A 26,319-nucleotide genomic window follows, 5' to 3' on the forward strand; every position below is an offset into this window, starting at 1 on the left:
TATATAAGAACGTACATCATCCCCGAGATCATGCGCTCGTAGTCGTCGCATTGCGGAATCCCTCGCAGGCCGCGCGAAAGTTCAATAATTTCAGGGCGTTTTGCGGTGGCAGCCATTGTCGTGTGCGTCAACTGGAGGATACGGGAATAAGAGTTTAATGAATTCAGATAATGGATGCCCCTACTCGCTTTTAAACTTGATGCTCTACCAACGATGGTGTTGGGTGTCTCGCCTGCCTATTTGGGTAAACAGGCCAGCTCCGAAATTTCTCCAGAATTCCCCACTGGCCGCGGCAAACTCGCCGCCGAATATGGAATGTGTGGGTATAGAACAGTGGATACAGCGTTAATATAGCAGTACGAGGCTAGAGCTGGATCTTAATAGTTCCCCGCCATGATATCCTGTAATGCAGACTGCTTAGATGTCAGGTTTCTGGCATATCCCGTATATACAAATCGGAAACGTATGACAACGTATAAAGATGGAAAACCTATCATTAACTATCATTAACGGCAGAGGTCTAGAACCGTGCCCTGCCAGGCCCTTGCCTCGTGGCGTGGACTTCAGCGACGACCTCCTGCGCTGCCAAACAACCCTGCTCCATCGCCCCATCAATAGCCGCCCTCCATCCATGGGCCCAGTCTGCGGAGGCAAAAAAGACATTGCCATGACGGCTTTGCAGCTCCTCTTGATACTTCGTCATGTACTCCGGTCGCCACCAAGCCGGGCCACCGCGGGACCAGGGATCCGTGACCCAGTTGTGGAATATCTGAGCTGTTAGCAGCACTCTTTTTCAGCAACAGGAAGTAGGAAGTACAGCGTAGCGTACCATTTTCTTCACATCCATAGGATGCAGCTTCTGAAAGGCATCGATTGTTTTCTCCGGCTCCCGCTCCGGTACATACGTGCCTCGCTCGTCTTTGCCAAACCCTACAATATGCGCATTGCCATTCTCCGTGACACCGTCCCCATAGCCGAACATGAGGAGATTCGGGTATCGCATCCCGTTCCACGATGCCAGCCCGGGTCCATTCACCTCTGCATGGATCTTGGTCATGAAGTTGACATGGCCCAGCGCTAGAGCCTCCTGGCGCTTGATTGACAGAGCAGGGGTGAACTGGACGGTTCGTAGCACGTTGAGCGGAATCGTGCACACAACGCGACGCGCTCGATAGATACTCCCAATAGTGCTCATAACCTCAACACAGCCAGTACTATCATGGATAGAATGGACCGCGGTCTGGAAGGAATACTGCAGTCCATGGCCCACCGCATCGTCGAACATCCGCCTCGACAGCTCCGACTGCCCGTCCCGCAGTTTGTACGTCGTCCAAATAGGTCCAAAGTTGGCGGAGCTATACGACATGAGTGCGTGCGAGCGCACCATGTCCCACAGGCTGGAATTCTCCATGCTTCCGCCGGAGATGTGCAGCAGCAGGGCGACGAGGAGACCGGCTTCTTCCGTGGTTAGGAGGTGTTTCACCTCCTCGAACCGCTCGCGGCAGGAGACCTTGTCCAGCTGTTCTACCTCCTTCCGGTTGATGTGGATATTGCCGAGCTGGGCGTGTGGGAGTGGGCAGATCCTACGGCAGTTTTGGCCGTCTACGTCGACGAAGATATCCCAAGCCCGACTGGTGAGTTTTCCTGCTTCCTCGTGGGATAGCTTTCGAGGTGGACTGCCTGTAGTAGTTTCTTAGCAATTGTATGCGAGATTGTATTCATTAGGAGGATACCATACCAGGGACGTTAAGAGTGTAGTAGTCATTCTCATACCCGTGGTGCTGGGTGAGAAGAAGATCACGATCCATCTTGTAGCGCACCATCTCCTTGAACAGATACGCCATATGGTGCGTAACCCATGTTCCGCCCATCTCATACAGAATACCTGTTCTAGTCAGCTTTGGACATGTTACACGTTTCAAAAGAAGGGATAGTACCGTCTTCCTCCACAGTATACGTTCGGCCTCCAACCCGATCTCGAGCTTCCAGCATCAACACCGAAAGGCCTGCAGTCTGATTAGCGGCGTAGCTGGTACAGATGTTTCAACGTACCTTGGGCTGTCATATCGCGGGCAGCCATGAGTCCTGCATAGCCGGCCCCAATTACAATTGCATCGTGGACATGCCCGGCCGGTGTGGTTATCTTCTCTGAGGGTTGTATCACGCCTCTGCAATGAAGACTACCGTGTCGGATTCCAGTTGCTCTAGTCCAAGAATACCCGTCTTGTGTTGTCTGCCTTGTCGGATTCATTTCGAAGATTTAGCTATCGTCCGCCAGTTCGTACAGACGGAACGCATCGGTGTTTAATAGAGAAGTTAGCTTCGCAGTACATATAATACCAGCGTACAGTCTAATCTTCAAGTGCTACCGTGTTACCCAAAACGGCAACTGAGAATATACAGACCGGATATTCCTGTTTCCGAGGACATAACATCCCCTACATCCCTCATGTAGGTAGTCCAGATTGAAACCCAAGTTTGATTCAAAACCTGCTTTCCATCATACCACCACCCCTCCAGCAAAATGCCATCGATTACCTACAAGAACCTCCCCGGCCCGGTTGGGGACTGTCTAAAGCCATCCTCACTCGCAACAACCGCCACGGTCCCCGTGTCGCCTACCACCTCGCTCGTGTTCACAACCGGCCATATCGGGCTGCACCTAGAGACTGGCGAGCTTGTCAACAATTCCGCCACAGCCGAGTTCGAGGCCATATTCAACTGTCTCGACGCGGCGCTGAAGGATGCTGGGATTGCGGCTGGTCTAGCGCAGGCATACAAGTTTGTTGGTTATTTAACCAATGCGGAGGATGAGGCGGTTATGCAAGGGGTCTTTCAACGGCGCTTTCCTGGTGCGACGCCTACCTGGGCGACTGTTATTGTCAGGGCGATTAATGTGCCGAATATGAGGGCGGAGATTGTGGCGGAGGGAGTGTTGTTTCATGATAGTTAGATCTGGGACTGGAGGGATGACAGGGACTGCGTAAGCTGGATTGATTGGTTGTTTGTTCCTAGCATCCATACTTAGCAGCCAGTAAGGTGATATTCACGAGTATATCAAGAAATAGTATGATCTCTTACATTAATGCTAGCTTAAAGACTGCTTCCTGGGGGTCTACATATCGGTACTGGAATTTCTAATTCCTAAAATTCTGTCCTTTACCCCACATGTACTCCGGTAGGCATTTTCTTAAAGTTCCTTTGGCATGCCCAGCTCCAACTGAGGCTGTCCCACTTTCCAGATCGGGTATATTCAATTCCTTATACCATGGGACGTATCTACACTAACAAAACCCATAAATCCAAATAGTCCAAATAGCAATTTATTAGCCCCATTTCCCCATTATACCACAGTCATTTCATAGTCGTTTACAATGGGGAGACTTTCACAACCGGCCACCAGCGCTGCGCGAGCCGCAATCGACAGCCGCACCAACGGCACCTCTCCCCAGATCCCAGGCATTGTATACTGCGCCGTCGACAAGAGCGGAGAGTCAATCTTCAGTCATGCCTCTGGCACAACAGTCCTCGGCGGGTCATCACCGATGACACTAGATACAGTCTTTTGGATTGCTTCGTGCACCAAGCTCATTACGAGCATTGCCTGTATGCAGCTGGTCGAATGTGGGACACTCCTGTTAGACAGCAGCGAGCAGCTCGAATTGATTGCGCCGGAACTGAGGGATGTTCAGGTTCTAGAGCGTGCAGCGGAGGGACTTAGCAGGTTTCGACTGGTTCATAAGGAAAGGGGCATTACGCTCCGGATGTTATTGAACCATACATGTGGGTGATCTACCGTACTCAAATCTCGCATAACAAGAGACAGATACCTGACAAATTGATGGCAGCTGGGTTCGGATACGCATTCGAGGACTTCAAATTACGCGACTGGGCACGTCCCGTTGGGTTGGATGACTTCTCCGGGCACGCGAGTGACGTCCTGCACCGTCCTTTGGTCAATCAACCAGGAACGAAATTCCAGTACGGGGTTGGTGTGGACTGGGTGGGCGTTGTTATCGAACGGGCCACGGGCATGTCGCTGGAGAAGTATTTCCAGTGTTTCATTTTCAAGCCGCTGGGGATCAGCAATATCAAGTTCTTTCCTACCGATGAAATGAAAGCTGCTTTGGCTACTATGCACCAGCGGGCAGAGGATGGGTCACTCAGTACTAGAGATCATCTTTATCGAGTTCCGCTGCTGTCGCGGAGTTTGGAAGATAAAGATCGTTTTTGCATGGGTGGTGGTGGATGTTTTGGAACGCCGGTCGAGTATTGCAGTGCGTGCCCATGCCCTTGCACAGTATCTGTATGCTGACCGCCAGAAGGAATCATAGCAACTATCCTAAACAACGGGACAAGTCCTCATACGGGCGCGAAGCTTATGAAACCGGAAACAGTGAAAGGTTAGACAAATACTATGCCCATCAGACCAGGCCATCGCTGAGCAAGTCTAGAAATGTTCACAGATCAAATCCCAAGCATGCCCCGGAAATGCAATGAATATACACCGACAGGGAAGCCAGAAATCGCGAACCCTACTCCGTTATTACCCTGCTCAGACGACCTCACTGAGGGCTGGGGCCTTGCATCCTCGTTGAGCCACACGCAGAGTCCTACGGGCAGGGCTGCTGGGTCGGGCTCGTGGGAGGGAGTGGCCAATCTATTCTGGTTTGCTGATAGGCAGAATGGAATCGGGGGGATTATTGCATCTCAGGTTCTTCCATATGGAGGTGAGTGGTATTGCAATAACAAGACACGCAGGATACAGACTCATTATCTGATTTCAGATCTGGAGGTGCTTGGCTGTTCAGAGGCAGTGGAGAAAATCATATATGACGAGCTTGTTGGGAAGTAAACCAGCCAGATGCCCCCTCCATTGGTAGCCATGGATATGGCGTCGTTAGGGAGATTTCTAGTGTTAATATCAACCATTGGTCCCATATGTAGGGCTTGCTCCCATTTCCCCAACTACAGTATTCACTTTATCCAGCTCTAATCCTACTCAGGACTCTCTTATAAGGCAGTCTCGGTCATATTCCTCTCTGCGCTCATGGGCTACACAATAGCGACCATAGTCGATACAAGAATTAACTTGCGTGGTCGTCGGGGGTGAAACATCAGTAGTATTGATATCGTCCATGTCTCTTAAGTTTGATATGCCTGCACAGGTTAAGATAGATTCGTGATATCCATGATATCCAAAGACGCGTAACCCCATGTACTTACACGCTGTGCATATGGCTCTCGATCGCGCTGGTATAGCTATGTAATACATCCTGTTCAAAGATACCGTATGTAAAACGCAATATCGCTGTGTTTCTGTCGAACGATGACCGCCAAGAATTGGTTACCGCTCAGACCGGTAAACCATAATATTGATCAACCAACAAAATTATTAATCGCCTACCCACCTAATTAGGTTAGGTATACATTCATTCAGGGGTTTATTAGAATCTCCTAAATTGCCTGTATTTAGATTCTCTTCAGAGACCTCAATATCATTACTTTTACCTAATTTAGACATCGTCAAAATTGAGACGGTGATTGGTCATCGACCCATTGAGTCCACCGCCCGGAATCCGACAGTATCCTGCTAATCACGTGCTGTCCTTGTATTCGAAGGAGTGGCGCTTTTAATATGTTACGGGAATGGGCCTCGTCCGTATGTTAGGTAGCTCGTCTCTAAGAAGAACTTGACGAAATCATTGTGTTGATATAGCAAGGCATACTCTGTTCTCCGGCTTCGGAACAAATAGCCACCTCAATAGCGCAAGGACAAACGCGCAGTACATTTATATACATTATACATAAAGATTCATTTTGCCATATATGCAACCCTCACCTCGGCGGTGGGATCCAATATTTATGCCAATGCGCCTCTGTATCCGCCTCCCGAAACTTGCCAATACCCCCCGCGACCCCATCTTCATCCACGTCCCAATCGCCCCTCTCAACCCGATCAGCCCAGTTGTTCAGCACCTTGTCTATCTGCACCAAATTGCAGTTCGTAATCCCATTTGTAGTCCCACTCTGATACAAATCCCCATGAGTATCACGAGGCTCTGGGTATTCGTCCATATAGTCGGAGTCGGTTATGCCGAATGGTTGTCCATTCGACATTCGAGCCCATCCGGAACCTCCAATGGCAAAGGGTAATAGAAGTCGACATACGTTGCTCCAGAACAGTGGCCATTGCTGTACGACAGGATAGATGTAGAATCCGGCAGCAATATTATGGAGGCCGAGATGCTTACCATACGCTACAGGCTGCGGATGCTCCGTATCGTCGATCTGAAAGATCCGGAGAGGGCAGTTGCCAGGGTACTGGCCGAGGTGGTTATGTGGCGATGTGACAAAGTCCGTGATGGGTTGGTCCTGAAATTCGAGGACAGTGGGGAATCGGATCCCCGGCGCGATATAACGGAATCGGGCGCTGCAGTTGGAAATAGATCTTAGGAACTCGTGAGCAAATGACAAGGGGGGAAGAAGATCCTGGTTTTCGAATGTTGCTGGATCATGCCACGGCAAGTTCGTGAAAGTAGTAGGTTCGTCTCTGGGCGGGATTCGGAACTCGATCACTTCCACAAGACGCTTGAAGGCGGTGGTTGCCCTTTCTAGGTCTGTTTTTGTGTACTGATGAATTACCCAGGGTTCTATTAACCCATATAGGAAGTCCATCTTTAGTAGTCTTGCCTGATCTTTAGAAACTGCCTGCGCCTTTCCTTCATCAATTATCTGAAGATATGAATCTAGGATAACTTCTAGAGGCATCCAGCTCCATTCATGACTGGTAATGAGCCTGGTATCATTGATATCCTCAATAAAGGTTGCTTTTAGAGTCGTTTGGTCAAAGCTAATAAACAAGTCAGCTTGCCTTGTCTCCAAGGCAGTCATGGGACTGCTTGAGGAAATACAACCATACAAAATCCCCTCATCATCTGAGACTCGGTAGTGACTAGACTCATACAGTTTGATAAACCGTCCCTCCTCGTCCTCATCCTCATATAAATCCATATGATCCCGCATGTCATCCGGAGATTTCAATGCTCCAAGGAAGACAAAAAGCTTAGAGTAAGGAGGCATCACATCCTCATCCCAAGCGCGCTTCAGGAACTCGATTAAGGACGGGTGGAGACCATTAGCAACTTCGTCAGAAGGCACCCTGGCCTCCCACCAGTTTAGAGGCTCCGGGGGCATCTCACCGCCACAGCCTTTAATAGCTCTTATCAGAAGCTCATTATGTAGAGCTGCACAGCGCTCGTAGTCCATGATTCCAGGGCCGGGGTCTCGGACTGGACTGGATTCAGTTATGCGGGGCCATCCATTGGGGGGGCCGCTCGCTGGGGTTGACGAGGACAAGTGATGCTCGGAGGAGGCCATCAAGATGGAGCGGGTGAACAGCTGAGCTCGTTTGGTATGGATAGAACGTAGTTAATTTGTGGCGACTGGTACGAGGAATGGTGATGAAATTCAGGGATCTGTGGGATGTCCCCTGGAAATCACGTGGCTTAGTAGAAATTTTGGCCATGACTTATGGATGTGGATTAGAGAACAATCATTAGAACTGCATGTTCTACTCATGAGCAGTCCTTTATCTGCTATTAGGCCAGAAGCTAAATGTCTATTGTATATTTAGCTTTCTTTCATTGTCGCTAGCTACCCGACGCCATCAATCTTCCATCTATCTGCTTTCTATATAGATTCTAAATCATCATCTGCCACACTATTATGCCTCTACAAATATTCCTGCAGGGCAGTTAGTTACTCGTCCATCCAAGACTGGTAATAGATTACCCACCAGGCCACCTGGCGAGCTGTATATTCGGTGCTTGGCTGTTCAGGAAAGGTCGAGAAAATCATATATGACGATCTCGTTGGGAAGTAAACCTCCCGGATGGTTTCTCTATTGGTAACCATGGATATCTACATGTGGGTACCTGGTCCTTCGGGGTCTCCACTATGATTGTATCTTCCCGGGCACCGTCAGCGTGCAGCAGCTGCAACTGCTGAGATCTCGCCACCTCGAAGATCCCGAGATCATGGTCGTCGTAGTCGCTGTGCGCAGTGATAGCGGATCCGGCCTCCAGGCTGGTCAGGTATGCTTGAAATGGACCATATTCGCTCATCCATTCACTTGCAGCGCGAAATTCGTTTTCGAACCCCATCTTTCGTACGTCAACTCTGGCACGCGCTATCAATCGCGGCCAATACACCTTGTACAGTAGGTGCTGTCCTTGGACGACTTCTGACCCGGGCTTCAAGCCATCTTTGGTGTTAATAGAGGCCCTGGACAGGCACAATGCCTTTGCCGATTTCGTCCACTGCTTGTGATGTTTGGGCACTTGGTAGAAGGCCCTGTCAGATGTCAAGCTCGACATTGCAATGGTCAATCGGGCCGAACAGGGCGAACAGGGCGAACGAAGGTGTAAGGTTGTTGGTACTCCTACAAAAAACTACAGATATCCAGGAAACAGTCAGTAACACCAGCCCTGTCTTCTGTGGCCTTCTACATTGGTTCCATTACGCTGCACGAATCACCGGAGAGGTCCATACCCAGCTAACTATCTACAACCAGAGGCTGCAAGCAATAATCGTAGCCGTTCATCTCACCAAATCGTTTGGCCATGGTCTGTACGCCTCGTTGAAGTTCCTCTCTGGTGAAGGTATTCCCAGGTGGTGTGTTACTAAGTTTGTCTGCGCCTCCCGCCCCGGAGCTCAACTCAATTCGCACCTGCGCACCGCTTCCTCGTTCTTTTCACTTTTCGTCTTCCATTCCCCCATTTCATCAAACATGGCCATGGATCATGGTCCTACAAGCATGCGGGATTTCTTCAAGTTTACTGCCGATCGCCTTCTCGCATCCCTGTCGTCCATGCCCGGCCCCTACATTAACCACGACAAGCTCCCCAGTGGTACCTTCGCCATCAGTAGCTTCAACCCCGAAGATAACGAAGATCTGGACTCCAGCGACTGGTTGTTTCACCCAATGCCACAAGACCGACTCAGCCGGTTTTCTCTAGACCGCACGGGTCTTCCCCCAGATGCAGATTCTACCGGCTTCCAGGAATACAGTGAGAACAGAAATCCGGCAACCCTTGCCGAAAGGATGGAACAAGCCCCCGGCCAAAGGGCCATAATGCTTGAAGAGTGTTTTCGAATCATGTATATCGACTGGGAGCGGAAACTCATCGGCAAGTCATTAATCGAGAAGACCGAGTGGGAGCCTGTAGTGTAAGCGAGCCACCCCATCCTCCATCATCACGCCCCTCATTGCCCCTTTGGATTTCATTCTAACTAGCCTAGCTATCCAAATCCTTTCCTCTCCTCTCTAGGTCTGTTGGATAGATTCGGCCCACCCGGCTGGTCTGCTAGTGTCTTCGAGAATGTCCCAACAATCCCCCATGTTATGCTGTTAGCCATCCAAGACGTGGAGGTCACCAAGAACGAGCTGCTGGTCGGGGAGGTGGGGCCAATCGTGCAAGCGATCAGGAATAGGCTCGACCAGAAGGAGTTCGCCAACTTCACTTTCTTCCCTGTGAGACCTGACTGCCTGGGGGGTATTACATTATTGTTAACTCTCTCCGTCTTCTATAACAGGTATTGATTATATCACTGTCGGGGCCCCAGCACGGTCGGATGACACAAGGCTGCTTCGACCGATCCGGCATACTTCAGCTCAGAATGAGCAAGCTGTATAGCTTTGAGACAGAGAAGGAAGCACCGTTCGATCTCTTCTTGCGCTTTTTGGCGAACACGCCCAAGATACACCCGGAGGAGAAGGATGTTGTCCCGTAACCACAAGGTCCGCCGGATGGTGAAGGAGAATCTCATAATATGTTCGCAGGTTGACAGTTATTTCCTGGATTCCAGAAGTTACTATTGCTGATTTTCCCCTTCGAGGCATCTAACTATGTGAAGAAATTTGAATTCTCTGTTTATTCCATCCGTTACCGTTTAGGATTAGGCTGTTGGTGACTCGTATCCAACCAATTTGCAACATCGCAGTGGGATCAGTGGTGGGCGGTTACTTGGCATTCTGCTTCAGCAACTTTTCGCGACGCTAGCCCTAGATGGCGCTGGGTCAGCTATACACTTTGATGAGCTTTGAAATCATCGATTTGAAATCAAACATCCGCTCTCATACTGACGGCTATAAATACCCCTTTTTGGCCCTACATCTGCATCTACAACTACCAGGCGAACAGCTAGGCTCTACTACAGCAACCGCTACAACATGTCTTCCTACGCAATCACAGGAGCCTCTCGAGGCATCGGTGTACGCATCTCTATTTCCTTCACAGTCCAGTCTAACCTTTACAGTGGGCGTTCGTTTCTGTCCTGTCCAGCAACCCACGCAACACTGTCATCGCGCTCGTCCGCAACAAAGCCGCCACCGATAAGCGCGTCGCCGAAGAACTTCCCGGCCGTACCAACATTCACATCTTCAAGGCCGACCTAGACAACTACAACGAGTTGGAGACTGCAGCTGCAGAGACCTCAAAGATCACCGGTGGAAGTCTCGACTATCTAATCGCCAACGCCGCACTCCTCACTCACTACGACCAGTTCGACTCTCTCGGTGTTTTGTACGTCTCCCTATTCTCTCATTTCCTCAACTAACGAAGTATAGAGGCAAAGACCCAGCCACCCTGGAGCAGGAAATGCTCGCAAACTTCAAAACCAATACTATCGCCCAGATCCACCTCTTCAACCTCTTTACCCCGCTGATCCTCCGTGGCACCGCCAAAAAGGTCATCGCCATCAGCAGCGGACACGCAGACGTGGACCTCGTCACCAAGTTCAATGTCGCCACTGCCGGTGTGTATACAATTAGCAAGGCTGCGCTCAATATGGCGGTCGCCAAGTTCAGCGCCGAGTATAGTGCCGACGGCGTGCTGTTCCTCAGTCTCTCGCCGGGAATGGTGGATACCGGAGGTTTTGCCGACTGTATGTTTATCTACTTTACGGTTCGGTGCAAAGAGCAAGCTAACTATTTGGCACAGTGACTGATGAGCAGCTTGCTGGCTTGGGAGCAATGGTCAAGAAGTTCCAGGAATATGCACCGACATTTACGGGGCCGATTAGCCCTGAGGACTCGGTCAGGGCCATGCTGGCTGTTATTGAGAATGCGACTGTTGAGAAGGATGCCGGGGGCTTCCTCTCGCACAAGGGGGACCGGACTTGGCTTTAGTTTTCATCCAGTTTTAGCGTTCAAGACTCTGGATCAGGTTACTGTGGAGGTTATATATTCTATACCCCACAAATAATCGGCCCGGTATTGCTTTGATCTGCGAAATCCACAACAATGCTTCTTTTTCAACTATGTCGTCCCTACCAAATGGACAAACATTCGCAGAGTTTTTGAAGGTTATAATCTCTTTTAAGCTTAAATCCATCTCTTCTTTCGTGCAATCTGCAGTCATACAAGTTCGTCACTCGACTGCATCCTGCGAGCCAGCAATTGGCCACCAAGCAGACACATCCAACAATTAAACTACCTGTCAGACCAGCACAGCCATTTAAGGTTCCGGTCGTAAGCTGACGCTGTCCAGCTGCCAGCCCAGCACAGCCAGCCCCATTCCTCATCAGTCCTTCAATTCCATAATCCAATTGAACGACTGGAATGTTGTGTCACCGCAGGGGCAAATCATCTCGCGGCCATGGCATTCTTACATTGCTGGACACCTAAATGTTAACCGCGCAACATATAAGGCCCGCAAGTCTGGAAAATAAGACACGCTTTCACACAAGCAGCAAGAAAGTAAGAAAACAAGACAATGCGCCCCTCGCTCGGTCTCCTTCTCGCAATGGGAACAGCCACCCTGGCTGATTTCACCTTCGATGAGCTCTGGTCTCTCCAGAATACCCTCTGGGACAACTTCCTCTACCCAGCGAACTTGCAGCAGATAAACGCTACAGACACCTCCGTGTTTGCCGAAGATGTACCCTCCACCACTCTAAGATACGTTAATGTGCACCATCTAACCCTAGCTAAATAGGTCCAAGGCCGCGTCGACATAACGCGAACCTTCGACGGCCGCGAACTCAACAACGAATACATCTTCGGCCTCTTCTCCGACCCAGACCATCTCAGCCTCGTCGGAATACCCATCGCATACAACATCACCCAGTTCTCCGCAAACCAGAACATCACGGCCGCAACGACGGTGTTTACATTCAACGCTACCTCGTTTAACACCCTCGTCCCAATCACCATTGATACCTGGATCCTATATAACCCAGACGGCAAGATCGCGCAGTACGACGCCACATTCCGCTGGTTCGATTGGCTACTCGATACCCTGTCTGAAGCAGCTGGGACGGGGCTATTCAATACGACGGACCCGGCTGAGATCCAGGAACAACTTGGTGGTCTTCTCGCGAATACGATCTGCGAGACGCACGAGCAGTACTGTCTCGACGAGAATAAGCAGTATGAATCTAACGCCGAGTGCGTCGATTTCCTGACCAATAAGATCCGGTTCGGGAAGGCGTATGAGCTAGGCCGGAATACGCTGCTGTGTCGCGAGGTGCATGAGCATATGGTGCAGTATCGGCCGACGGAGCATTGTCCGCATATCGGACCTGAGGGGGGCGGGTATTGTGTTGATGATAAGGAGTATGCTGAGATGGTTACGGAGAGGTATTTCAAGCAGCCGTTTATTCCGTTTGGGTATGGGGAGGATAATGTGTGGCTTGCTGGAGCATAAGTGCTCTATATCGTGCCCTAACTTGTCTTTATTCAGACTTTAGTTTTAATAGTAGGTGTTTAATAATACGTGCCTTTCAAATCGGGTTGTAGGTCTGAGTGTAAGAACTGTTGAAATCTCGGTTACCTAATTAGGAAGTATACGGGTGGCCGTGTTTCCCCCTTTAGGAAGTTGGGAACGCAACTCTGAATGACGAAATCCCCTCACCCCGCGCAGACCCCACTGGCAGCTATATAGATGGGGAGAACTTGCGTACGAGGTCCAGGGGATTGTTAAACCTTTCTACCCTTCCCAGTCCAATTCAGCCATATACCATAAAATGTCCGACTTCTCTGGTGTCTCACTCAACGGCAAGACGGCAATCGTCACCGGTGCCTCCAGGTATGAGAACAATAAACCCTAGTTACAGCAGAGTAGTACCGTTATTGACCTTTTCAGGGGCATCGGCGCGGGAATCGCCATCCTCCTAGCCAAGCGCGGCGCCAACATCGTCGTCAACTACGTCTCAGAGGGCAGCAAGAAGCGCGCCGAGGAAGTCGCAGAGGAGATCACCAAGATCGGAACAAGGGCTATTCTGTGCCAGGCCAGCGTCAGCAACCTAGACGAGATCCCGCGGCTGGTCAACGCCGCGCTGAAGATCAGCGAGACGGGCAAGATTGAGATTCTGATACACAAGTACGCAACAATTACTATTACTATTACTCTTGTCTAACACCACTGTTCTTACTAGTGCCGCCCAAGGCCTCGAAGCCAACCTTGTCGATACCACCCCGGAGTTCTACACCACCCACTTCGACTGCAATGTCCGCGGTCCAATCTTCCTAACCAAGGCCGTCGAGCCCCATCTGCCAAAAGGCGGGCGGATCGTGTTCATCTCGTCGGCTGGTGCGCGGCTCGGCGTTGCAGGCCAGACCGTGTACGCCGCCACCAAGGCCGCAGATGAAGCCCTGGTCCGGGTCTGGGCGAAGGAGCTGGGCCAGTCGCATGGCATTACAGTGAACTGCGTGAATCCTGGTCCTGTTGCAACTGGTGAGTCATGAGTCACCTTGGTTTAGTTTCATGACAGCAATTGCAGACTACGGAGGTTAACTCGTCTTCTACTGCTAGACCAGTGGTTCCAGAGCGATGAGCAGTTCCTCAAGGATATGCAGCCCTTGATTGAATCGACCCCGGCGGCGCCGAGGGTGGGCGAGGTCGATGATATCGCGCCCCTCGTTTCGTTCTTGTGTAGTGACGATGCGAAGTGGACTACTGGGGCTTGTCTGTCTGCAAATGGGGGGCTTTACAATTAGGTATCGCTTTCAAGCTTTTTGTTATATATCGTCAGACACCGATCCTTCCCTCACCGAGTACACTGAGGCGTGGAATAGGTACGGTGCTGTGAGGGAGTAGGTTAATTATCGGCCTGAACAATAAGAGGCCAAGATTGCCTACCAATAGTCCATTTGGTTCTCGCAAATAGGGTCCACTATCAATAATGGTTCCGTATTCAACAGGCTTTGGATTGTGTATTGTAGATACTCGATATAGTTCAAGGTCATATTCAACGTCCGACATTGTAATTGTCTTGCTATGGAGATTGGTCTGGCCGCCTCAAGACACTGACATACTTGACCGACGAACATTGAATGCAAGGGTTTACCTGCATGTCATGTAGATGACCATTGATGGTATTGGATATGGAGTTAAAGAATTAACCGGCTATGGGGTTAAAGCATGCCAGAATAATATGAATGGAGAATGGCCATTGAGATGTAAAGATTGATCAGCCCGGCATATCTATTTACACCTGCTGTAACTGCTTTAGAAGTGACCAGGGCTGATGCTTGTGATATGATAATATGAAGATTCAGATAGTTGAGTGGCTACTGTGATGCTGATTCTATCTTGATAGTTGTGAATGCAGCCACGCCAGACCACAGCAGTGTCAATGCGTGAATTACTGATTGAACTGCGTCTTAACTGCCTGTATCTTGCAATTCACTCGCTTCACTCGCTTAACATCCGACTCCACAGCCAGAGACATAAATGGCCCCTTCTTTCTGCCTTCTTCTCCCAACCCATCGCCACGATGAGGTACCTTCCCCTGGTGCATGCTTGTCTCTTGACTTCTGCTGCTCAGCGCGTAGCAGCAGCAGCCATCCCAGTTCCACCCGAGACTCCTGTCCTGCCCTCTTCCGGCACTGTTAACGATGACGATGCCGCCAGCAACGCCGACTGCATTCCGGGCAAGACCTGTGGCACCGTCAATCCCAATCGTCCCAAGGCTCCTTTTGGAGGTTCATTGGAGGCAGTCCCCATGGTCACGACCACTGATGCCCAGGGAAATCCCATCACCGTCCCTGCCGTTACCAACAATCCAGTCCCTCCAGGCCCTACCGCAGATAAGGCCAGCGTGAGTGTCACCGTGATCAACGGCAACACTCCTGTCATCGCAGACCCCATTTCGCCTACACCTCCTGCGGATGTTGTAGGTGGAAATGTCGACGCCTCTGATTGTGACGCCCAAGCTATATCAGACCCGGTTCCTCCCAAGCCCCCCAACCCCGGTGTCCCTGCGGCAGACCAAGTGTATACCACAACTGATGTGCGCGGCACTGTATTCACAGTCCCTGCTTGGCTTCCTAAGCCAACTGAAGACAAAGTGTATACCACAACTGACGTACGTGGAAATGTATTCACGGTCCCTGGCTGGCTCCCCCAGCCAACCGACGACTATCAAGCAGATGAACCAGTTCCGGCCAGGCTTCCTACAGCCAGTACTGGTGTTTTTACCCCTGGAGGCCTTCCATTGTTCGCTGACCCAATTCCACCACCTCATCCTGCTAGTGAGGTCGAATGTGACGAGGAAGAGACTTCTACCGATACTCCAGTCGTTACGCGCCCTCCCGGTGGACATGGAGTGACAGTCAGTTCGATCTCTCCTGTCGACACAGCCTCTGCACAGCCTACAACAGACGCAATAGACGCCGCAGGTAACATCATAGGAACGCCGAGCGATGATACACCTTGTGTCGATCCAGTCCCGGAGAATCTCTCTACGGGCTCTGGAGTGGTAAATGACCCTCTCACACCTCACAAAATCTATGGAGATGGTCATATCATGACACCCATAATGCCGGTTGATATAGCCACCACCACCACGACGCACCCTCATTACACAGAACCAACTCGCGTTGTGAATAGCGAAGGAGCGACGGTCCAGATTGACCCCAGGCCTCCTCGCCCTGCATCTGTTGATACTTCGGGCCTTGACCCTACTTACGTCGACCCTGTTCCTCCGGCTGTTCCAACCGATGTCCCAGTATACGTCGATCCTATTCCCCCAGCACCTCCAAATGGCAACGTCCCATCATACGTCGATCCCATTCCTCCAGCTATTCCAACCGATGTCTCAAGCTTCGTCGATCCCGTTCCTCCAACTGCCCCAAACAGTGGTCCAGAACCTACAAGGTATCCTACGATCTACGGAGACGGCCACCAAATGACTGCACCAAAGCAAGCTACAGATATCACCCAAATCGACCAGGCCAAGCGTCAAGACGCCCCAACACCATCAACAAGATCAGCCACCACCTCCAATCGGCGAAAGCCATGTGGAGCAAATATCTGCGGCGGCCCAACATGCGCATCCGGGTCCGCGGCATGGGTCACTGTTGCCCCAATCAACTGCCTCACCATCCCTGTCAACACAGCAGCCAACGCACAAGCACAACCCACGGAAGCGCCTCCTCGCAAGGACTACTTCGTCGAGCCCACACAGCAATCGGCTCCTCCATCTCCAACCAGCCCGCTCATGGACTACGCCAAGCAGAGCAAACAGCTAGACGACTGGCTTGTCGCCCTCCTCGTTAGACTCAACGCAAGGAAGTCCTGGTATATCCACTCCGGAAACGAGATTAGTGGGAAATGGTATGGCTTCGAGAACTTCCATACCGCCGCCGGTCTAGCCAGGATGCACGGGTGCACGGCTGTCTTTATCGTCTCGAAGCAGGGTGCATACGTCGCGCATATTTACGAAATCCCCATGTTTGTGCGGGAGCCGGAGCCCGGGAAGTTCATCCCCACGCCTGACGAGCTCTTCCGGAAGGGTACCTTTGAGGCTCTGGTTCATGGGCAGGAGAATAAGAATGGTAAAGGACATAACTCGGAGGGATTCCTCGATCCGATTGAGGGGCTTGTAGGCACGGCCGAGAAGCCTGGCCCGTTGCATTTCACGAACCAGCCGAAAATATTTATCGTTCCGCCGTTTGAAAATCTTGAGAATGAGAGTGGGCCGATTTTGTACCCGGAAAAGGTGGCTATGCTGTCGAACTTGCTCTATGAGTACCTGTATCCGTCTGGATCCGAGCAGTACGCCCAGGAGCCCATGACACTGCCGTATAAGATCGCAGCGGTAGATCGGTCTGAGGATACCCGGAATAGCGATGGAAAGGCACATATGGAAGCCAGCAAGATCGTCCGCTACGACCGTGTCGGCGACAAGCTTGTCCCTGTTGGCCGCTGGCGTCTGTGGGTGAATAGAATAGAGCTCGCTACCTGGGAGTTTTCCGGGATAATGGAGAAAGAAATTGGCGAGCGGGATAAGGGTACTGACGATCTACTATACGCGGGCGTGTGTCCGGTATCGACAGCGACAACGACACCCACGGCTTTAGCCCTAGCTGCTTCTTCGAGTGCATCCGCCGGGGAGGTAAGTCCCACTATATCACATCCAACCAGGCCTAACTAATCCTCGTCAAGATATCTACCGAGTCAGACCTCCCTCTACCACTGCCATACAACCCATACGAGATCGACATCGCCGGCTGCATCATAAGAAATACTCCAAAACGCCCGATATTCGACTGGGATATGATCAAAAGACTTGCACAAAATTTCAACGAGATACCGGCCTCCGTCAGATTACTTGACTCCAGCTCCAACAATCGTACCATCCCATGGCACAACTTCATGTATCATGCCGAGATCAAGTGGGCTGAAAACTGTACAGGTCCGCCGCAGAATGTCGGGTGGCCTATGGAGCTGTATAGCGCCGGTGATATCGTTTATGATATCTTTGAAGAAAACTCGGATCTGTTCGCAGAGTGTGAAGACCGCACTAGAAGAATGGTTGGGCGGAATGTCCAGTTTGGTTGTCTGGAGTATCGCGCTTGGTGTGATGGGTGCGACCAATACTGATCTTGCTTGAATCTTGACTTAGGTATGGCAGTTTTGCATGCATGACTTCTTAGTTTAAGCAGTTTACGGAGTGGAGTGAATGGACTGGTTAGTTTCGTTGGAATGTTCAAACTATACTTTAGTTCTTGGTTTATAATTTTCCTGACACCTCCCTGCTAAATAAACCAGCATGCCCAAGAACTCCTCAAAGATATAAAGCGGCGGCAACGGCGCACCCTCCCAGCAATTCTCACAAAGCCGTCTAAACAACCCCTTCATCTCTTGCAGTAGTTGAATATCCCCATCTACCGACGCTGCTGACGGACTCTGGATGATATTCCAGAATAGCGCAAGAGCGGACGAAAGGATAAACTGCGCGTGAATCCTAAACGACATAAATCAGTATATATATTTTGTACAAAACAAAGGGGGACGAACCAAACAGTAGGCGCCTGAACCAGTCCCTCCCCTCGCAGAAAATAGTATAGAGTCGAGCGTGCTGCATGGTGATATAGTTCCACACTAGAAGATAACGGACTGATACTATCTATAGCTAAAATCCCCGCCTCGTGGATCTTACGCACGCAGAAATAGTACTCGAGATGGATGTTCATTCCACGAATACTAAAGTCGTGCAACTTATAGTCCGGTTTCAGGTACGCAGTTGGGTCCGGTTGGAAATGGATCGGAAAGGCGGACCTTAACTCGGTGAGTTCGGCGTCGAGTTCGCGGATGGATTCTAGCCGTCTGGCCTGTGGTTGGGATTGGGATTGGGACTGGGATTCCACAGAGTATAACAGGCGGTAGATCTTTGATCTGAGAATCGACAGGCGGAGATCAGATGGGTAGAGAAGGATATGCTGGGATAAAGGCTCAGATAAGAACTGGCGGTCTGAGGAGCGTTCGACGTAGTTTGGCGGGAGGGCCAAGTCGCAGTCTGTATCGTGGATTAGAGGTGGTTGGGAGCTGCGGATGCACATTTCTTTATCCATTGCGTAGCACATCCAAAAGACGGCGCGGAGGTGGCTGTGTGTTTCTGGGTCTACGACAGTGGGACTGCGGTGGTAGGCGCCGAGATTGTAGAGCTTGCGTACGGCGATGCTGAGGAGGAGCTGGCCGGATGGTGTTGAGCCGGTGGGGGTGATGTAGAGGGCCTATTAGTGTCAGACCATGTCCATGGTAGGCTGGCGGGGACGTACGATAATCAGTATTGCTTCAAGGGCTTCTGTACAGTTAGATGCGAGGATCAAGTACGGCAATAAGGTCAAGGCCGCTTGAATATAAGAGTCTGGCTCTGCATCTGCAAAGTCTGGATGGTGGCGATGGATTTGCGTAATGAACGCAGTAAAAGAAACGAAACGGGCCTGGGCAATTATCTGCCATTTTTCATCTCGAGAATTGGTGCAATACTCATCAAAACTGGATAGGAGGGTGCTGGGAAGGACCATCGGAAAGACGGAGTACAAGTTCTCTGTCATGTAGTATGTGATGCACCGCTGGATGAGTTCCTGTCCAGGCCATTTTGGGCATACCAATCTAGACTTTCTGGACGGATATTGCGAGATATACGAAGCCTTTACTCGACGGGAAAAGCTGTGTAAATCAAACTGACAGCCAGTTCGGAGGTAGATCGTAGATAGAAAAGCCTCCCTTCCAGGCGAAGACGGGGATAGAGGCCCTGAGAATCCCAAGTGCCAGTGAAATATATCCAAAGCGGCATCAAAGTCCGATGGATCTCTGATACGCAGCTGTGGTAGCGTACTCCCTAATGGCCTTTTAGCCTTCAGCTGTCTTTGCTCGGCAAGTTGCTGTTCCAGTTCCTGGATGCGGGCTCTGGCGTCTATGAGCTGCCTAGGTAATTGTCATTAGCATTAGAGACGGTATAGATGGTTGCCAGCGTACTCCTTTGCTGTCTTATTCTGTGAAGGTCGGGCTGTAAAGGCGCAAGGTGCTTTGGCTAGTCGACAAGTCTCACACGCCGGTTTGTCTCCATCACAGTGTATCTACTAACCCTTAAGCACAGATACCTAACGCATGTATAAGTTGTCGAGGCTTACCTTTTTATGCCGGCATAAATCACAAGCAGCACGGTACCGTCCACTCCGTGGATTTGGGCGAGAACTCGCCATAATAGAGATTCATTCTGGAAAGTAACAACTGAAAAGCTACTCCTACAATTCGAATTGCTGGGCCGGAGAACTAGAACCCCGCTGAGTCAGCGCTGAGGCTCCATAGTCGTCGATCTGTGGACCGTCTATTGTTACTGAGATTCTGATTGGCTGTACTTGCCGCTTTAAGCTGTGGGGCCGTCCGTGGTCCGTTAATTCCACTACAGGATCCTGAAATTGAAAGGAAGCTCCATAGACTGGAGGATTGTGATGAGCAGAAAGAAAGGTCTATCTAGAGTCTAGTATTGAGATACACAAAGTAACGATCTATCTAGTGTCTTGCGGAATACAGAAACAAAGTCTGAAACACCATCTCCAACATCTAGAAGTCCACGGTACCACCCGGCTGGCTGTTCGAGTTCGAGACACCGCCAGCACCGGTCAGAGTAGCCGCATAGCTAGTCTCGTAGCTGCGCGAGACATTAACACCCATAGTGATCCAAGCAAAAATTCCATCCTGGACTGTATCTCCAAGCAGCGCATACTCGAAGAACGGGTCGGAAGCCGTATCCTCAGTCTCGTCCTGGACAACGTGGTCGTCGGCGTTCTTGGTAATATCAACCGTATTCGTGTTATAGGGATAGAGAGCCTCGACCTCAGTAATTAAGTCCTGGTCAAAGAACAGCTGTCCAATATGCGCAACATGACCACCCGTAACGGTCTTGTTGGCGAGTTCGCGCGCACCCACATGCGCAACGACATGGACGTGCGTCGCGCGTCCATCGTAGTGGCCCGGGAACATACTCTGGAACTGAGCGACGCCGTCTTCATCGGTCTTCTGGATTCCACGCAGGAATGTCTTATCCAGGTTCGAGGCGTCGCCGGAACCGCTGCCGTTCATGTCGCTCTGCACGCCGGAGTAGACACCGGTGGAGTTGCAGCTCCAGACATCCCAGTAGAGATCCTGGATCGGTTCGCAGGTCTCGACGTCGATGAATTGGCCGTCGAGGATAACGGGGACACCGGCTTCGCCGTCGCGGATGTTGGACCGGACAAGCTCGCCCTTTACCCAGAACGGACCGATTTCGCCCTCGGGAGAGAGAATGCAGACGGGGTCTTTGGCGAAGAGTTCTTCTGCGGAGGTATTGGAGTTGACCTGGAGAGTGGAGTGGTGGGACATATTGACGGAAGGGTTGTAGTCGCGGGTCGCGAGGGCTTGACGGCGGTAGAACTCGTACTGCTCGGCGCGACGGGCTTCGATGCGTGCGCTGACGCCGCGGCGTTCCAGGCGATCAGCACATTGGCCGAGACTGCGCTTGGCGTTGACCAGGAACGATCTCTTCTCTGCGTGTGTCATGGAACTGACCTCGTGGGCACCGGGGTGAGCGGCAGCAAGGGCAGCCATGCCGAGCATGGCCGCTTTAGTCAAGGAAATAAGTTGCATTGTAAACCGAAGAAGAGATTTCTAGCTGAATTCTTGAGAAGTCTGGAGCAATTGTGGTTTCCTTGAGACTGAGAAACGGCCCGGCCGGGTCTTTATACCTCAGATTCGCTATCTAGCTCCACCATTATCCATAGTAACGGCATCCGATCGTCTCAGAAATTGGAGAGGACCACAATTCAACGATTCCTCATCGCCGTCGTCAGCTCCTTCTCCAGTCGTAGTATGAAAGAGGATAAAGCATGGTACTTGGGGCATCAGCACCGCTCCGCTGCTAAGCCGCCTATACAAGTTTCGGCGCATTTCCGAGATGATCGACAGCGAGTCTGACGAATGTCTCGAATGTAATAGGACAGGAAGAGGACCATTTCTCCAGAGGATTCCAGACATCTTCGATGGACTCCAGAATGCTTTGTCATCGGAGAACTCGAGCTCCGGAGAGCCAGACAGAAGTGACAGAAGAGACAGATAGATCCACTGCTGCGTGGAGCTCATTCTTGGCGTTTTATGCTTAGCTTAAAGGTCTCCAAGTCTCGGTGCATAATCACCAGTATACCGGTTAGAGGTCCCGATTGGTGCCTTGCATTGTGTATGGCAAGGTCTGGGCAAGTATTAGTTTTGTAAATCTAGCGGCTTATTGGCTTCCACAATGCATATAGAGCCCACAGGTGAAGGGCAAGGATACGCGTGCTTTCTAACAATAATCTAAGAGATAGGAAGCCTGTTGTATTTTTATTGAGGCTTATCGTAACAGTCGGGGCCTGATTGGGAGTGAAGAATTGGGACGGCAGGTGAAGGTAGGGACAGTGAGTATCATTCTGGGGCTGCATCAGATAGGGCAGATAAATAACATAAGCCGAAATAATATACTTGACCTGCCAGTTACATGATTAAATGTTCCTCTTCTTCATAAACCTCATCCCCACCGTCAACATAAATGTTAAAGGCCTGCATGTGGCTTTGTTCAGCATTGCTCTTGGACCTCTCTAACATCCTCGCTACTGCATAGTGCCCGTTTTCTATTGCTAATTTGACTGCCTTCTCATATTGCTTCTCGCCAGCGGCCCCGCATATCAATGCTCCCTCGTCANTGAGTATATGCACCATGTCAATCCGACCATTTTCCGCCGCACCTTCAAGAGCCGTTCTTCCACCGATAACTGCACCCGGAGCACTGACATCTGCCCCGAGATCAAGAAGACGGCGAGCAATGCCCAAATATCCTTTAATAGCCGCCAGTTGTAATGCAGTAGCACCTCCCTCTTCTGCAGTTGCGCTGTTAACATCTGCATCATGGCTGAGAAGCATCACAATCAATTCCACATTTGCATTCTCCACGGCATGCTGCAGGGCCGTACGTCCATGGGGTCCTTTTGCAGGGTATTTAACATTAGTGTCGGTGAACCCAAGCAGTTTACGGACAGCCGACGCGTTTTGTGATCTCACCGCAACTTGCAGAGCGGTACTGAAAGTTACGAACCCTTTCCAATCTAGTGTATTTGGCGAACACCTCCAGAAGCCGACCTCCTCGTTCATATTTGGCTTGCGCTTGAGAATCGAGTCAATGAGGTCTTTGTCGGGAAGACTACATGCCACAACCAAGGCCCGACCCAAAGCCTTTGTGCCCCAGTTGTAGGGGGTCTGGGTTAGGATGTCCAGGGCCAATCGGTTGCCGCCTGCTACCACAATTTCCAGGGCTGACTGTGGCTCATACAGGCCATGCCAGGTCTCACTGAAGACTGCTTCCGGAGTACCCGTGGGCTCCACACCTTCCGATAGCAGGAGCTCCAACAGATAGATATCCTGGTCCATGTCCTCATTCGTACTCCGGAAGTCAGTACGACCATAGCCCGCCTCTGCGATCGTGCTAGGGGCGGGGCCGTTAAAGTGGCTTAATAGGATCCGGAGCACTTCGTAACCTTCATCTGATGGCACCCTACCAACAGAAAGATCCTCTTTGATGCACCGCGTCGCCATGCAAAGGGCATGGTCGGTTACCGTTGCGCCGAGGATCAGCATGAGCTTGACCAACTCAGGTTTTTTGCTGTTCGCTGCATTACACAGTGGCGTATAACACGAATATAGGCTTTCATCCAGTAGAGCATATTCACGAATAAAGAGCCACTGTGCCAGGTCCCATTTTCCCAACTCCAATGCTCTTAACAAAATTTCGGGACCATTTCCATCGAGAATGGCCTGTAGAGCTCCCCGTGCGTCCAGATACTGTGCAGTTTCCGCATTCCAAATGTCGGTCACTTTCTCTGCGGTGACTGTAGCTCCGGAATCCAGCAACGGGCGAATGACTAGGAGATCATCCTGGTTGATGGCCTCCGCGAGCACCTCCCCAGACCATTCAGTGAAATTGTCACTTAGCTGTGCACTTTCGTCAATGAGCTGCTTCATCGTGCTCGGACAATTCTCGCTCCCCGAAATAAACCTCATTAATACACAAAGTCTTCCATACGACAGTGGCTGAGTGATTGTGGCACCACTTTCCACCAGGATTTGGTATGCCCTCAAATTATGTCTCGCCAATGCCTGTTCAATTGGTGGTTCCTCGCGCCAATTTACGAAGTGTGTATCAACACCAGCGTCCAAAAGCACCTTCAGGGCTTCGGTGTCGTCGTTTGCGATGGCGACAGAAATTGGGGAGAAATAGTCTACTCCGCCTGTTGCCTCCAGCTCCCTAGGGTTGACAAGGCTTGGGCATATCCGAAATATGGTCTTGACGATTTCAAGCCTTCCAGATCTTGCTGCTGCTCCAAGGAGCGTAATATTGCCACGTTCCGCTCCATATTGGATCATTGTGTTGGATACCAAACTGTTTACGTGAGGACAAGATTTCCAAAGTTTCTCGAAGAGATTTGCGTCAACAGTACTCGTCGCCACTTCCAGGCACCGTAGGTTGACAACAACATTATGACGCAGTAACACTTGGATCACCCCCTCATTGTTTTCCAAAATCGCCTCCAATAGAGCGGATCGGCCCTCCTGTACCAGTTCAATATCAGCTTTATGGGAGATGAGCAGCTCGGCCATCTTCGCCCCTCTGCTGCTTTTGATGGTGGCAGCCCACTGCAGGGGTGTGAATAGGTGACCACTCAAACTTTTGATCAGGGAGTTCGGATTCATCTCAGCTTCGAGAATCACCTTCATGACCTTTATGTCCATCTGGAATACCGCGCTTGCGAATATCTTCTCCACTATAGCCTCGACAGTTGGCTCTTGGCTTGCTAGAAGACTTTTAAATTGACCTCCCTTGTGCCAGCCAAAGTTGCGAATCATGGCCAACAGGCGTTCGTTATGTGCCATGGCGCTGCCCAATCCGTCATGTAACTCTAGGTTGTTGGATAACATAAAAAGTTCTATGCCCAACCGATTTATTTGGGTCATCTGGTGCTGCCCTTCGTATTCCTCTGGCATGAACACGGTAAGCATCGCTCTCATTCTCGCGTCGACATCCATGTGAAGCCACTGGGATCGACTCTCTAAAGGAAACGCATATTGCAGGCGCTGCATCAACTCAGTTTTCTCCACCTCAGGTTGAAAGGAGACTTCGCTGAAAAGTGGAATTGGTATGATGGACGATAACGCCGGCGGGCCTATAACATGTCAACACATTGTCCAACCTGTATAATAACACTATACCTGGAGGAATCTTACCCTTATTCTGGTTGGAATGCAAGAGTCTGGTGAATTGAAGCCATGGAAGATACGGGCTCCAGGTCAGACTCAGGCCTCCACATCATGCCTGGTCAGTCAGCCTGGCAATGGAAGCTGGTGGTGTTCTAACAACAATCCCTTCCGGTGTTTTTGGGGAAGGCGCTGGTTTATTAGTACTTTCCGGCTGCAACAGTACTGGAATAGGAAAGCACACCTCCATATCCAGAGAACCTGTCCGCCGTCGACACAAATGCCTTGCTATATTGTAGCTTTCTGACCTTTTCAGGAGGTATTGTTTCCTCATCAATGACTACCTCGCTCTCTTTCCCTTGCAGCCTCTTTCGTTTCTCAACTCGCTTTGCAATGAACTCCCAGTTGACAGTACGCGGCACTGTCTGCTTCTTTCGAAGGCCCCATTTCTTGAACTGTGTTTCGTATTGCGATTTGCTTTTGACATGTCAATCTCAATATGGCGAGGGTAAATTCATTTGCTTACGTCTTTCGGAAGCCTTTTCGGGCCATGAACTCTGCGATATACTTCAGAGTCTTATTGTCTTGGATGTAAAGCTGCTCGATCTCTGCCCTGTGGGCATCCCAGCTGTCGTCGGCCATGGTCAATGAGTACTCTGGTGAACGACAAATGTAGGAGAGACGTAATATTTATAAGGTCAGAGAGTACCTAGGTGCAGGGCACCGCAAGAGACGAGGCTCTGGCTCGTACCCAGCGCGTCAGCCTGCAGGAAGCTGCAACACGCCATTACTTCTTATTGGTCCCTTCCGAATCTTTGTGCATGGACCTCGCCACAATGCCAACTCGCCCTCCACAATGGCACCCTCCGCATCATTGCCATCTTGGTACAGCCGTGCCTTCTCACTTCTATTGTCATTGGCTGTTTCCAAGTCTGAGTGCATTAGGAGCCGTCGTAATATTGGAAGTGCAATGTCGGCGCTGAGGAGTGCGGCAAGATGTGGCTTTCGAGAACCTGTCGTCGGTCGTCATCTTCAATGTCTCCATGCCATAGGCTTCTTGCCAGAATTTCGTTCCATAGGTCAGTTCTCAATCTTCTTGCATGGATTTCAATTTTGTTCCCTGATCGCCTGACCTCATTGGCTGTGTCCGAGTCTGAATGCATGACAACCGTCCTAATACTTTGTGCCCATTTCTGGCCTTCACTGTGGGCTATGCAGCTCAGCAGTATACAGAGGGAGTCAAGCGTATATAAGAATACCATCTTCA

The 26,319-nt window shown here is 50.7% G+C and overlaps 12 protein-coding genes across 12 annotated transcripts; 7 read left to right on the forward strand and 5 right to left on the reverse strand.

The window, feature by feature from the left end:
- Nucleotides 1-520: 520 nt before the first annotated feature.
- On the reverse strand, nt 521-2,251 carry ASPSYDRAFT_151358 (flavin monoamine oxidase family protein; the record flags this gene model as incomplete). Its single annotated transcript, XM_040842092.1, has 5 exons — nt 521-769; nt 830-1,680; nt 1,739-1,885; nt 1,938-2,006; nt 2,053-2,251. 5 exons carry the CDS (start codon nt 2,249-2,251, stop codon nt 521-523), a joined length of 1,515 nt encoding a protein of 504 aa, XP_040702482.1.
- A 273-nt stretch (nt 2,252-2,524) lies between these two features.
- ASPSYDRAFT_31328 (RidA family protein) lies at nt 2,525-2,953 on the forward strand (the record flags this gene model as incomplete). The annotated part of the gene is made up of 1 exon (XM_040844863.1): nt 2,525-2,953. One exon carries the CDS (start codon nt 2,525-2,527, stop codon nt 2,951-2,953), a length of 429 nt encoding a protein of 142 aa, XP_040702483.1.
- A 421-nt stretch (nt 2,954-3,374) lies between these two features.
- Nucleotides 3,375-4,855, forward strand: ASPSYDRAFT_89412 (serine hydrolase domain-containing protein; the record flags this gene model as incomplete). Its single annotated transcript, XM_040852164.1, has 5 exons — nt 3,375-3,783; nt 3,849-4,277; nt 4,326-4,403; nt 4,455-4,730; nt 4,788-4,855. 5 exons carry the CDS (start codon nt 3,375-3,377, stop codon nt 4,853-4,855), a joined length of 1,260 nt encoding a protein of 419 aa, XP_040702484.1.
- An 854-nt stretch (nt 4,856-5,709) lies between these two features.
- ASPSYDRAFT_68496 (uncharacterized protein) lies at nt 5,710-7,380 on the reverse strand (the record flags this gene model as incomplete). The annotated part of the gene is made up of 2 exons (XM_040850436.1): nt 5,710-6,853; nt 6,923-7,380. 2 exons carry the CDS (start codon nt 7,378-7,380, stop codon nt 5,839-5,841), a joined length of 1,473 nt encoding a protein of 490 aa, XP_040702485.1. The 3' UTR covers nt 5,710-5,838.
- Nucleotides 7,381-8,748: 1,368 nt separating this feature from the next.
- Nucleotides 8,749-10,024, forward strand: ASPSYDRAFT_45074 (uncharacterized protein). Its single transcript, XM_040846964.1, has 3 exons — nt 8,749-9,231; nt 9,304-9,535; nt 9,598-10,024. Exons 1-3 carry the CDS (start codon nt 8,792-8,794, stop codon nt 9,793-9,795), a joined length of 870 nt encoding a protein of 289 aa, XP_040702486.1. The 5' UTR covers nt 8,749-8,791; the 3' UTR covers nt 9,796-10,024.
- ASPSYDRAFT_964638 (SDR family oxidoreductase) lies at nt 10,016-11,440 on the forward strand. Its single transcript, XM_040853219.1, has 4 exons — nt 10,016-10,276; nt 10,321-10,586; nt 10,631-10,947; nt 11,004-11,440. Exons 1-4 carry the CDS (start codon nt 10,235-10,237, stop codon nt 11,189-11,191), a joined length of 813 nt encoding a protein of 270 aa, XP_040702487.1. The 5' UTR covers nt 10,016-10,234; the 3' UTR covers nt 11,192-11,440.
- A 337-nt stretch (nt 11,441-11,777) lies between these two features.
- ASPSYDRAFT_150879 (uncharacterized protein) lies at nt 11,778-12,710 on the forward strand (the record flags this gene model as incomplete). The annotated part of the gene is made up of 2 exons (XM_040842048.1): nt 11,778-11,942; nt 12,000-12,710. 2 exons carry the CDS (start codon nt 11,778-11,780, stop codon nt 12,708-12,710), a joined length of 876 nt encoding a protein of 291 aa, XP_040702488.1.
- Nucleotides 12,711-12,990: 280 nt separating this feature from the next.
- Nucleotides 12,991-14,209, forward strand: ASPSYDRAFT_45079 (SDR family NAD(P)-dependent oxidoreductase). The gene is made up of 4 exons (XM_040846965.1): nt 12,991-13,091; nt 13,149-13,385; nt 13,441-13,739; nt 13,818-14,209. Exons 1-4 carry the CDS (start codon nt 13,030-13,032, stop codon nt 14,000-14,002), a joined length of 783 nt encoding a protein of 260 aa, XP_040702489.1. The 5' UTR covers nt 12,991-13,029; the 3' UTR covers nt 14,003-14,209.
- Nucleotides 14,210-14,781: 572 nt separating this feature from the next.
- ASPSYDRAFT_89419 (uncharacterized protein) lies at nt 14,782-17,891 on the forward strand (the record flags this gene model as incomplete). The annotated part of the gene is made up of 2 exons (XM_040852165.1): nt 14,782-17,403; nt 17,454-17,891. 2 exons carry the CDS (start codon nt 14,782-14,784, stop codon nt 17,889-17,891), a joined length of 3,060 nt encoding a protein of 1,019 aa, XP_040702490.1.
- A 55-nt stretch (nt 17,892-17,946) lies between these two features.
- On the reverse strand, nt 17,947-19,999 carry ASPSYDRAFT_1176701 (Zn(II)2Cys6 transcription factor; the record flags this gene model as incomplete). The annotated part of the gene is made up of 5 exons (XM_040840313.1): nt 17,947-18,255; nt 18,309-19,024; nt 19,070-19,721; nt 19,773-19,873; nt 19,928-19,999. The coding sequence occupies 5 exons, from the start codon at nt 19,997-19,999 to the stop codon at nt 18,003-18,005; spliced, it is 1,794 nt and encodes a 597-aa protein (XP_040702491.1). The 3' UTR covers nt 17,947-18,002.
- Nucleotides 20,000-20,252: 253 nt separating this feature from the next.
- On the reverse strand, nt 20,253-21,355 carry ASPSYDRAFT_45081 (intradiol ring-cleavage dioxygenase). The gene has a single exon (XM_040846966.1). It carries the CDS (start codon nt 21,333-21,335, stop codon nt 20,361-20,363), a length of 975 nt encoding a protein of 324 aa, XP_040702492.1. The 5' UTR covers nt 21,336-21,355; the 3' UTR covers nt 20,253-20,360.
- A 915-nt stretch (nt 21,356-22,270) lies between these two features.
- ASPSYDRAFT_68503 (uncharacterized protein) lies at nt 22,271-25,694 on the reverse strand (the record flags this gene model as incomplete). The annotated part of the gene is made up of 3 exons (XM_040850437.1): nt 22,271-25,021; nt 25,297-25,529; nt 25,579-25,694. 3 exons carry the CDS (start codon nt 25,692-25,694, stop codon nt 22,302-22,304), a joined length of 3,069 nt encoding a protein of 1,022 aa, XP_040702493.1. The 3' UTR covers nt 22,271-22,301.
- Nucleotides 25,695-26,319: the final 625 nt, after the last annotated feature.

Source organism: Aspergillus sydowii (assembly GCF_001890705.1).
Source record: "Aspergillus sydowii CBS 593.65 unplaced genomic scaffold ASPSYscaffold_5, whole genome shotgun sequence".
Lineage (NCBI taxonomy): Eukaryota > Fungi > Ascomycota > Eurotiomycetes > Eurotiales > Aspergillaceae > Aspergillus > Aspergillus sydowii.